Consider the following 12,764-nt stretch of genomic DNA (forward strand, 5'->3'; position numbering starts at 1 on the left):
TCACTTTTAAAGTTCAATTAAAATTAAAAAAGAAAAGAAAAGAAAAAAGTGTCATTGTGAGGCATGAAGTGTGCTCCTGAATCTTGCTATGGCGGGGTGACTTTGCTTTAACCTTTGCTTCCCCACTAGCTGCTCGCTTCCCTTTTCTGCCTCTTCCAGCATCTGATAGCAACTCTGCTTCAAGATGAGGAATCAGCCCAGACAGTCGCCTTTCCTAGCTGAAGGCTGGCTAATCCTGACAAGGCTGCCCACCATTTTGTGCATTTTGTCTAATTAAGAATTATCGCAGTATCTGAATGCTGTGAGACAGTTCTTTCATTCCCCTTCCCTCTATGGTCCCCTTCCTTCTAGACATCTGCCAGATGTACTGCTGCTCCTCAGGGTGCTTGGCAGCAGCCCACTGAGGGTGACCAGAGTCTCGCTCCAAGAATCGGCTATTGGGAGTCACAATATAATGAGCATCTGTGGCTCAGTCTCCTCTCCAGCACAAGGAGAATGATGTGTGCCTTTACCAACCCTGTGTGTAGTAATACAGTCATCCTTTCTAAATGCCTGTGCCTGTAGGGAACAGCAGTGATTGTCCGCCCCCTGGGAATGCGCCAGATGACACAGTCTGCGTGGATTTGGGCAAGTGTAAAGATGGAGAATGTGTTCCATTCTGCATGAGGGAGAAGAGCCTGCAATCGTGTGCCTGTAACGGTGAGCAAAACGGGATTGCCAGCTTCCCCAAGCGACATCTCTTGTTAAGGCCCCGCTGATCACAGTTAGCACAGCTCTCCTCTAGGTTACAGGTTATCAGTGGATGGGTCCTTGGACCCCAGATCAGGATTTCAGACAAACAAACAAACACACACCTCAAAAAGTCACAGGCTGAAGTTTTTGTCTTTCAGCCCTTGATTTCGTTTCCTGTTTGGGGAGGGGCTGAGGAAGCTGCTCTGACATCTGTGCTGGAGCCATCAGAGCAGCAAACAGACAGGGTTATAGATAAAGCTGATACGCTGGGGCTCTCTGGGCGGTAGAAATGTCTACACTTCCTCTCGGCCTCAGCAAGGCAGGCTGGGGAAGGAAAGTCTGACAGGCAGCTGGGAGGCTGCTTCTCCAACTGCACTGAGAACAGAATTGCCAGTGCAGATCCAGCCAAGGGCTGTAGCAGAAGCCATATCCTGTGCCAGCTACACCAGTTGCCTACACAGAAAGAGCACTTGAGGAAAGTAACTAAGGGTATGTCTACACTGCAGTAAATGACCCCATGGCCCAGCAGTGGCTGGCCCAGGTCAGCTGACATGGGCTCGGTTGCGGGGCTATAAAATTACAGTATAGACATTCAGGCTAGGGCTGGAGTCTGAGCTCCCGTGAGAGGGGTGGGGTCTCAGATTCTGGGCTCCAGCCCAAGACTGGACATCTACACTGCTGTTTTAAACCCTGCAACCTGAATCTTGTGAGTTGACCTGGGCTCTGAGAATCAATGCTGCGGGGTTTTTTTGCAAGAAGGAAAGGTAGCACCATGTGACCAGCCAGCTCTTCCCAGCCCATCAGCAACTGCCACATGTGCCTCTGTTCTAGACAAAGGGGCTAGTGACAGGAGGAATTCCCTCATGCATGTGTCTGTTATAGACTCTTAGAAATACATTTCCCCCCCACACACCCACGCCCACTTTCTTCTCCCTCTTTCCAGGCTCTGTACAATCCAGGGGCAAAGATCAAAGAATCACTGTAGCTCAGACCCCTCCACCTCTTCCCTCATTGTTCAGGCTGTGGCTGCTCTTCCTATCTCCAGATGCCTGCTCAGAAGTTTGACAAGGCCAGTAGGAAGCTTTTAAAATGTCATTTGCACATCGATGTGAACCAGGGCTCAGATGCCTTTGAAACCCTTCACCTGCCCTTGACAGCTGAAGGCTGCAGTAATTTAACTTCCAGAGCTGAACAGAAAAAGGCTAGAGCTTCCTGTGTTTCCCCCACTCTGCTGCATGGAGCATCTTGCCAAGCTTCAGGCTATGTGTATTCTGAGCAGCTCAAGAAGCTTCTTTGTGTGGCTAGAGACTACACAATCCTCCATTGCACACAATGTTTGTTGGGAAGAGGCATGGTCAGCAAGGGGACCAGGAATCAATCCCCTCCGTGCTCAGAAATTCTTGTTATGGATTGAAAATAACCACAAGAGTCGGGGGGAAAATAGTTTGCTGCTTTTATTTTAGAAACGGACAATTCCTGCAAGGTTTGCTGCCGGGACGAGTATGGCAAGTGCAGTCCGTATGTTGATGCTACCCAGCAGTTCCTGTACTTAAGGAAAGGAAAGCCCTGCACTGTGGGATTCTGTGACATGAATGTGAGTGTTCCTGGGAGCCAGATGCCCCACGCGTTCTATTTACGGAATAGGCTTTCTAGCTAAAACACCAGGAGCCTTTCCCCTTCATATAACCATTTTCCTCTTGCTTGTTCATACATTAGAGTAGCCCTAGACCCGTTCTGCTGAACAGCCCTTTCGCCACTGAAATGAAATCTCATTTTTTCAGGGGCAGTGGAGGGGGAAATCCCTTGTACAGGGCACCATGCATCTCCATAAATGTCCTTCTTACTCGTACTGGATTGACTTTCTCTTGTGCACTGCTCTGATGTAATGGTGCCACTGACCGTGTAACACTACCAAAAGCCAGCCCTGGTTTTTCCCTAAGCATTGCATGTTGTGGGATTGATTCTGCAGATGTTGCACAAACTCCCCTGTGACATCCGTGAAAGCAGTCCCTGTGCAAGGGGTTTCTGCATTCTTGGACCCTGCCATATAGACGGGTAACACTGGAGTTTTGATTTTTATTTATTTATTTTTTAATTCGAAGCCCATTTTAATGACCCTTGTATTTCAAGAGCAGAGCTTCTTTATCAGTGGACGGGTTTCAGAGGAACAGCCGTGTTAGTCTGTATTCGCAAAAAGAAAAGGAGTACTTGTGGCACCTTAGAGACTAACCAATTTATTTGAGCATGAGCTTTCGTGAGCTACAGCTCACTTCATCAGATGAATTGAGCTGTAGCTCACGAAAGCTCATGCTCAAATAAATTGGTTAGTCTCTAAGGTGCCACAAGTACTCATTTTCTTTTATCAGTGGAGCTGATGAGATAAGATTCACCATGCCTGTGGTTTGAATAGAAAGAAAATAAGTGACTTTGTGAGTGAGCTCTGTGTGTAGAGGGGATCAGGGTTGGTAACACAGAAAAACTATGGAAAGCGAAGAAACCAACATAGGAGTAACAGTCAGGAGTAATATACAACACCTGAAGGGGCCCCAGGGAATCCCATTTAAAGTTTGTGAAGCAGTCGTTCAAAAAGTTAGTCATTGGACTTCTGGAGTACTTTTATTTGTTTTGTTTTTTTTTCAATATTTTGAAACTATTTTTTTGCTTAAGCTCCTGATCTGAAAAAAAAAAACAAAAAACAAAGCTGAGTGCCCTCATTTCCCGAGGGCATTAGGAAAGCTGGGTGCTCAGCATCAGGTCCCCCTTTTTTTTGTTTTGTTTTTGTTTTCTAAATAGTTTCACAAACATGCCCTAGCTTTTCCTCAAAAGACCAACAACATGAGTATTTCATTCCCCTCTAAGGATGGCAATGGCTTGATGCTTCAGTGGAGGGGATTGATAAACAGATGAGCAAACGATGAATTTGTCACCACCCATTTCCTCTCCCAAGTCAGTTGCAACAACAGAATAGCCCAAGACCTAACTTGCTGCTGAACAGTGAAATCTCCCTATACATATGTAGTAGCTGTTTTTGGAGAGGAAATGGGTGGAGATGCATATGATACAAAGATCTGAGTATATAAATACTACATATTGTTCTAGAATTCAAGGGGTAACGTTTTCCAAGGAGACTTAGGTGCCTAAGCTCCTTAGACCCATTGACTTTCAGTGAGAATTAGGCTGTCTAGTGCCAAAGTCACTTTTGAAAATTTAACCCTCCTAGGCCTCCTAAGCTTTGTACAGGCACTAACAAACCTCAATCAAACATTGCTCTGCTTTAATGGATTTAAGTTACAATTAGATTCTAAGAGCTCTTTTTAGACAAGCAAATCAAAACAGAGACTTTCCTCAGAGCAGTCACTGTAGCTAGTCAGAAATGGACCACGGTCATTGAAAAATGGTGTAAATACATGTCCATAAACTATGCAAAATACATTTTGACTGTGTAGTTGTTTCATATTACATCCTTTCCATGCCCTGCAACCAGGATGGTTAAGGCTTAAGTAATATAAGGTCATTCTTTGAAATAAATGTTTGCTTTTGCAGGGCAAATGTGAGAAGCAAGTGCAGGATGTGATTGAACGATTTTGGGATTTCATCGATCAGCTTAGCATCAATACTTTTGGTAAGTTAAGTAATCCAACTGTTTATTTTTAATTTGCTGAGGCACCTACATTCCCAGTTACTTCTACCCTGAAGGCACTGTGCAAAGAATCAGATTGGCGGCTGACTGTTCTTACTGTGTGCGGGCCAGGTAGGGACTCATAGATGGCTTGACCTCCCACAAATCACTGTTCATATCTCGGAAGGTGGGACTGGGTAGAAGTTGTCTTTCTAATGTAACTTAGTGCATCGTGTTAGAACTGAAAATATTGATGTCACCTTCTAAATCTTTAAAGCTACAGTTAGTATTCTTGCATTTCCTGCTCTATTGTTATTATTTGCTAGGCACTTTCCAAGCATTTAAGAAGGATGGTTCTGCTCCAAGAAGCCTTTAATTTAAAGACCAATCAGTAGACAGAAGTCAGAGGAAAAGGAGTAACAATAGGTGACTTGCTTTAGGCAGCACAGTTAAATGGATCTTTAAAGAGGGATTTCAAGGCAGACATGCGGAATTTTCAGTTAATAAATATCACAGTATAAAGTAATGCACTGCAAGGTGGGGGTAATACTGAATCCACACACTCCTCAGGTGGTTGAATGTATGTTGTTACTAATCTTGCACCTTACAACACAAAGCATGGAGTTATGTCCTGGTATAACAGCTCTCCTCACTGTGTTGTAACCATATCAAAAGATATCAATTACAGGATTCTGTAATGATAGGGTAACAGACAGTGTAAATTCAAAGTAAATGCCATATTATCTGCAGGGTAATTAAATGGCTTTCAGTCTTCTCGACTAAAGTCTTATGAGATCTAAGAACTGTGCAGTTTTCCAGATGATAATATTAAAACTACTTGGTAACTTCAAACAGAAGTATTGTGTGTCTCTTGATATTTGGGAGTAGGCATGTGAATTGTTGTTTGCCCCATGAGGTCAGAGTTGTGAATTGGCATGAGAGGGGGCTCACAGTAATGAAAGATTTGCCTTGGAGAACTAAGCGCACCTGGATCCCAGCCTGCTAATGTGAAATATTGTGCAACATCTAGTACTAAAGAGTTAAAGGAGGCAGAGAAAAGGATTTGTGACTTTAAGCATCTTTGAGATTTAAGTTTCTGAACAGATATTTTATATGGGCCCAATCCTTTAGTAGGGTTAGTCACGAGTAAAGATGGCAGAATCAGGACCTATATTTATGTACATAAGCAGGGTTTGTATGTTGTCTTTGGCATATAACTAATTGGTTTGGACTTGTTTACAGGGAAATTCCTTGCAGACAATATAGTGGGCTCCGTACTTGTGTTTTCCTTGCTATTTTGGATTCCTCTCAGTATTCTTGTCCATTTTGTGGTGAGTAAACCTGCTTTAAGGTGACTGAACAGTTTGATCATATTGTAGACAGAACTTATTCGTACATGTAATGGCAAAGATACAGGGGGTAAGTTTTTAGCAGATAAGAGCCCATGAAGGTAAAACTGTTACTATTTGGGACTTAACATCCCATGAACTTCTGTAGGGCCCTTTGTAATGAACCCTAATGTTACCAAAACACTTCCTATTAACATTAGAAGATTGCATCAGTGGATAAACGTTAATTTGGGGTTGTTTATTTTGGCTAGCTAGTGCTGCTTAGAATTACATAATAGATGATGATGATCCTGGCACTGTGCTTGGAGTCAGGCTCTATCCTCAGGAGAGAAGCGGAAGTTGCCTGTTGTAGCAAACAGAATAATTTAACCCTGAGTCTGTCAGATCACATCAGGTGTGGCAAAGTCTGCCCTCAGTCGCCAAAACAACGGTTTCCTAAGAATCCTTTAGCTTACATTAGAGAGCAGAACCGCTGAAAGTCAGCCCACTCTGGGAGAAATAACTTGGCCGTCAGCAGGGAATTAATTAAACAACCCCCAGAAATGGGCATTTGCACTTATTATGAGGAAGCAGCAGTGAATACTGTAGAAGTATATGTTCTGCTGCAAGCCTTTCTAGTATTTCAGATACATTTACAGGTTTAATTGACCACTCGAGGAACCAACAAAAATCAGTTGCTTAAACAGTACTGGGAACTCAACTCGGTCGTGTTGGGGAGGAGGAGGAGGATGATGATATTTGTATTCTTGTGGTGCCTAAGAGCCCTACTCATGGATACTTTGACACAGTCTCTCCAGGTGGGAGGTTCTCTAATAAGGATGGTTTCTTGTACAGGAGTCACTGCATGTGTTAATTGCAAAGGAGCCTCTCTCTACTACTTTTTCTCTTCCCTGCTGAGGTAATATTGGCTATCTAGGGAAGGGGACTCAACTGGCTGCAGTTCAAGGCTGGGAGTTTAATGGGCTGTGAGGGGAAAAGAATGTGTCTTCATCTGGTCCGCAAACAATATAGGACTGACTGTTCGGTTTGTTTCCTTTATAGGACAAGAAATTGGATAAGCAGTATGAAGAGAACACAAAATCTCTATTTTGTCCCAGTGTAAGTTTGCTGCTTTCAAGGAGCAGTAATTGTTTTAACTGTATGTTAGCAGCTTTGAAATGTAATGTTTATTAGAAAGAATGATCTTGATAGACATTTGTGGAATAATCCTCAAAGAAATGAAAGCCAGCCATGGTGTCTTCTGCACAGAAACTCTGCCAGATGAAACAGAAGTTGGGTGTTTTGTGGTTGAGTTTTTTTCTTCTAGAGGGAATGTTAGTTTTGCTTAAATGAAATATTGTGGCTTTTGCTTTTTGCGTCTGTGAGTGCTGACGTCTTTAACTCGCTGAAAGTGCACTTGCTCCCGAGCACTGGCCAGAGCATCTTATGCAGGAAGCTGCTTTGTTCTGCAAAGCTGTGTGTCCTGTGACAAGTGTCTGCATTCAAGTTCCTGTCTGGGTGTGTGCTCAGCAAGTTTCAACCACTGAACACTTGTCCCTAGGCCAAGTGATGCAAATAAAACTGATTTCAGAGTAACAGCCGTGTTAGTCTGTATTCGCAAAAAGAAAAGGAGTACTTGTGGCACCTTAGAGACTAACCAATTTATTTGAGCATGAGCTTTCGTGAGCTCATGAAAGCTTATGCTCAAATAAATTGGTTAGTCTCTAAGGTGCCACAAGTACTCCTTTTCTTTTTGCAAATAAAACTGAGTTTCCAGAGGCAGAAGTATTAATCTGATGACTTCAGCAGTAGCAGAAAAGTCTCTACCTAGTGAATTAGTTATTCCTTGCAAAGTGGCCTTTTAGTAACAGAATATCCTTTTAGCAGCTGGATATTCCAGCTGAAACTGTAGATTCTCACACTGTGATCCTTGGGCTGCTTCCAGTTGGTCACTGGAATTTCTGTCACAGGGCTGAAGGATCTGTCACTTTTCAGGCAGTGACACTTCCTGCTAGATCATACTGTGGTGAAGCAGGCCATATAAGTAACTATATAGTTGTAGCCCATTCCAAGACTCTTTCATTTTTATTTCAGTGTAATTAAATGTACATGTCCAGTGCTTTGGGCGTATGTACAATCTTCATTAATAAAATGAACAGACAACCTGATCTGTTAACATTAGAACCCTCCCAGATGCAACAAAAACCCTCCTCACCACTCATTTAACCTGCAGAAGAGGCCTTGAAGAATGATCCTGAGGGTGAATAAATGTGAGATCTTGTAAACCAGTGGGGGAAGCATATGGCAGAATCAAGGACTCCGTACTGAGGAATCCCTGCCTCCAGCCCCACTCATACGTAAACCAAGGTGCTATTAGCTTGAGCATCTCAACTGCCAAAGTATCATATAGTGAAAGCGGCAGGTCTCAGACAACGTGGCCAAAATCGTCTCATCTTTGTACCTTAACCTCTTTCTGGAGACACTTTAGAAGCTGGTACAATGGCATAGCAGAGGTGTAATGTGCCCCCTGCAAGAAACACTGCCTAACCAGTGATACATTCTGCAGCAGCTGCCATTGGAGTGGTCTTAACTTGCAGCCCCAGTAGCACACACATTGTGACCTTGCACTCTCAAGACTGCAAGGGCGCGATCTTCTGTCTAAACCAAAGTAAATCAAAAGCACTCATGGCCGGTGCATAGGGTACTGGACAAGGACTCGGATATCTGGGTTCTCTTCCTGACTCTACTGCTGATCTGCAGTGTGACCTTGGGCAAATCTCTTCACCTCTCTGTGCCCCCTCCCTCTTTATTAACCATTGGAACAGTTTACCAGGGGTTGTGATAGCGTCTCCGTAACTGGAAATCTTTAAATTAGGATTGCATATTTTTTCTAAAAGATATGCTGCTGTTCCTGCTACAGCTATTGGACTTGAAGCAGGATTTAATTCAGGGAGGTCCTGTGGCCTGTGTTATGCAGGAGGTCAATCTAGATAATCATAATGGTTCATTCTGGCCTTCAAAATCTATAAATCTACAGCCACAGCTCGCCCCTGGACACACCAGAACAGTTAAGATACAAAGATAACCCCCTAGATTGTAAACTTGACTAACAAAAGGTGGGGCATATTCTATCAACTGAGGGCATTTGGCATCACTTCTGTCAGTCTTTGTAGTTGCATCAATTGGCTCCAGTGAAATAGGCATAAACTGCATATTGGAGAGACACCAGCTCACACCACCGCCCTGAACTGCCTCACATTGAACAGGAGTGGCAGCAGACTAGAACCTGCACAAACCACGACACCCTAGCTGTAAGGATGTTTAACTTAGCCAGGCTTCTAAAAGTCAGTGCCAGCACATAATAATTCATACATACGAGAATGATCAGCTGAACTAGACAAAAGGCCAGCTGTTTGGGTTTAGACTTGACAAGTGTAAGGTCACATCAGAATGTCTTGCCTTGAACTTTAAAGCTTCTCTTCTTTCTGGAAGGCTCCCCAAAGCCATCAGGTGACAACTTTTATTTATGAATTACTGTAACTTTCTCCTCCCCAAGTAGCCAAACCCCAAAAGGAATGTGGTGTTTGGTCTACTCTCCTTGTGAAAGGACAGCGAACAAAAGTTGAATTCCAAATTAGAAAAAAATCCCCCCCCCCACCTGACTGAGCTGTTGTGTCTTGCAGAATGTTGAGATGCTCAGCAGTATGGACTCAGCGTCTGTTCGAATTGTCAAGCCCTTTCCAACCGCGCAGTCGACAAGCCGACACCAGCCCCTGCAGCCCACCACAGCAGTGCCCGTAGTAGCTGCAGCACCAAAACTGGACCACCAAAGGATGGACACTATTCAGGAGGACCCAAGTACTGACTCTCATGTTGATGAAGATTGTTTTGAGAAGGACCCTTTCCCAAATAGCAGTTCAGCTGCTAAATCTTTTGAGGATCTTACAGATCATCCTATCACTAGGAGTGAGAAAGCATCATCTTTTAAACTACAGCGCCAAAATCGAGTGGACAGCAAAGAAACCGAATGCTAGCATCTCGCTGCCTTCCAACCTCATGACTGTGTGCAAAATAAATGTTCATCGATTTGATCTAAAACCATTTTGTTTATATAAATACAGATAGATAGATAGAGATATATTTTGTGATGGGATGGGAGACTGGGGAAATAAGGAAGTGACCTACTGCAGATGCTGGTCATGTGTATGACCTTCCTTAGCTTGTTTGACAATTACATCTTTTTAAAACAAAGAAAAACATCCAGACTAAAACTAGCTTGTTTTGAAGCTTTTGGATTTGGTTTTTCTAGTTTCTTAACCTTTACTATTTCCTTCAACCTATGGTGTAAAGTGGTACATCCTGCTGAATATTAGGTTGTGTATATTAGCATTTTTATAACTCAACTTTTTGTAGTTGGAACAACACAGATAGACAAAATCATGGGTTTGGGTGTTTTTAAAAAAACAAACTAGTGAGTTTTCTGCATAGACTAGAGCATGTAGCAGTTTAGGTATCCTAAACAGTATAAAATTATTTTATTTGCAAACAAAGATCAGAGCAGTGAGATAGGTACAAATTGTATTTTAAACAGTCTGATAAATACAATGAAGTGATACGCGTTGAGAGTTACTCTGGGTTTCAGTTCTAAAACTTCCTTTAAAATCAATGGAAGCCACACCGTATAGTTCATTGAAAATGGTCCCCGATGCTGAGATCTGAATTTAATCGCACAATTATTTTTTTCCCTACATTTTATAACCCACATTGCTGAAAAATAGCTTTTGTATAAGTCTTCCCATTCTGAATGAAGCATTTCTTGAAAGAACACCTTATAATTACAGACCTCTGCCTGGGGGAGTGGAAAGAAAAGAACAGCTGCTTATGTTGAAAGGACACTCAGTTTAGATTTTGACCTAATTAGTTTAGGTTTTGACCTTTTACAATGGCTGTTTCAGTCTGAAGTGGTTTCTGTGATTCAACTTTTTTATATACATAACACTGTTGCCAAGAAATTTTAAAAAGAAAAGCCACTCATAGGACCACAACGTATAGTTTATGAGCTCTTGCTAGAGTAGCAGTTTGTGTGAAAAATACTACTCTGAGTTGCACAGATACCGATGAATAACCATGATTAATTTCAGCTCATTTCTAAATACTGATAAAAATCAAGGTTTGCCAAATATGAAAGGACAAAATTAATAAGGAAACCTTTTTAATTGTACGGTTTCCAAGAGGGTATTATAGTAGTGTAATATAAAAAGCCTATAACTTAATGGAGTGGTGCCCCTTTAAGTTGATAAGCTTATTTCCAAAGGCAGAGATGTGAATAGTGTAATCTGTTTGCTATGAGTGTTACATGAAAGTTATTTTCGTATGTATTAACAGATGGACTGTCACAGTAGAATCATAGGGCAACTATTTACTGCTTGGGTCCTATAGAAAGATCTTCGCTCTTCATCTATCTTACCCCATAATCATATCATAATGTAACTTTAATTTATATAAACTTTGTTTAGAATGGTTTTGCAGCTGTTTTAAATGTCCACTGGAAAGCAGATGTGTTCATCAGCCAGGAAAGCTTAACTATGGAAAACTTGTATTTTTAATATTTGATGGCAGTTAACCAAACCTGTGACAAAAGAATTGTGTGTTTCCCAGGATACTTGTTACACTAATACTTGAACTTGTGCCTTATGGTATTCAAATCTAACTAATCATTATTTTAGTTACACTGGTTTTTGGATTTGATTTGTGTAGCCATAAAATTTGTTTGAGTTAAATTTAACTTTCAGTACAACGGAATAATAAAAGCTTTTTATAGGATGATGACTGTTTCATTGAAACTAAGACTTGCCAGTTCTCACAGATAGGATTTTTACCTAAGACACTAGTCTCCTCGATCAAAATCTTTAGTAAGCAGCAAAATGTCATGCTCCAATCTTGATACACTTTGCTCCATTCCTTCAGCACAAAACCAGTGATCGTTCTTATTTTTGAGTATGTTTCTTACTACCTTCACTTGTGTGTGAAAAATTCCATAACTTCTGCGACTAATGCATTTGTGCTTATAAATAGCAGCAGGACTGAATCCCTGTGCATGTGGAAACTGAAGAAGTTTTTTTTGTTTTTTTTTAAATACTAATAGCAATGATGACAAACCCAAGGCTTGTTTAGGCCTCAGGTGTCTTCCAGATAGCAATCAGTTGCATTCTAGCCAAGCCCCTTTTGACCCAAAGGGAACAATAATTGAGGTATCTGATCTGAGTTGATAATGGAATGGATCTCTCAATTTTGCTGTGATTTTGGGGTTGTTGCTTGAATTCTAGAGACACATAAGCAAATAGAATATTTTCACCCTTGACTACGCAAATTAAAGCAGCTCATTTCCAGCAAGGAACTAGCTAGTTTGAGTAAGGGTTCTTGAGTGGGCATTTGTTCCTGTTTATCTAAACCCTCTAAGCCAGAGGTTCTCAAACTGTGGTTGGTGGACCACCACTGCTCCGTGAGCGCCATTCAAGTGGTCCACAGATAGTTCCTTCTAAGGTGCGCGCCTGGTCAGCTGCATGAGAGAATGAAGGGCCTCCCACCTAATTAGTGGAGCCACACAAGCATGGCTCAACTAATTAGGTGCCTGGACCCTGGAGAAGATGCATGTGTAAGGTGAGGTAGCCTTGCAGGGGAATAGGGGGTAGGTAGGAGGGGGCAGTGGGGTGAGAAAAGGGGGTGGGAGGAATTGGGATGTGCAGGGCTGCAGTGGCCAGAGAAAGAGGCAACTTTTCCCAACTCCAAGGCTGCAGCTGCCGGGGAGAGATGGTCCTGCTTCGCAGCCCCACTTCGGGGGCTACCACGGTGGGGGAGAGAGGGCACGTCCATCGCATTAGAGAGGTAAGACAACTGATATTAACATAGGAGTTGTGTGCTTTTATTTGTAGAATTTATCTATTTATTGTTTTTTTAATGTAGCGCTTTTATCCCAAGCGCTTTACAATAGTTAGCTAATGGTACAAACACCATTTGGAAAGATCATTAAGTGATCCGCTGAGACCCTCAGCAATTTTCAAGTGGTCCGCAAAAAAAAAAGTGAG

The 12,764-nt window shown here is 42.3% G+C and overlaps 1 protein-coding gene across 1 annotated transcript in view; it reads left to right on the forward strand.

Annotated features, from left to right (window-relative positions):
• Positions 1–11,502, forward strand: part of ADAM17 (ADAM metallopeptidase domain 17) — a 63,584-nt gene extending 52,082 nt beyond the window's left edge. Inside the window, exons 14-19 of the mRNA XM_048845469.2 lie at positions 565–699; positions 2,196–2,326; positions 4,276–4,354; positions 5,594–5,682; positions 6,742–6,798; positions 9,363–11,502. Of these exons, the coding sequence (XP_048701426.2) occupies positions 565–699; positions 2,196–2,326; positions 4,276–4,354; positions 5,594–5,682; positions 6,742–6,798; positions 9,363–9,713 (842 nt within the window). The 3' untranslated portion in view covers positions 9,714–11,502. The remainder of the gene's footprint in view (positions 1–564; positions 700–2,195; positions 2,327–4,275; positions 4,355–5,593; positions 5,683–6,741; positions 6,799–9,362) is intronic.
• The last annotated feature ends 1,262 nt before the right edge of the window (positions 11,503–12,764 follow it).

This window comes from Caretta caretta, chromosome 3 (assembly GCF_965140235.1).
Source record: "Caretta caretta isolate rCarCar2 chromosome 3, rCarCar1.hap1, whole genome shotgun sequence".
NCBI classification, from domain to species: Eukaryota; Metazoa; Chordata; order Testudines; family Cheloniidae; genus Caretta; species Caretta caretta.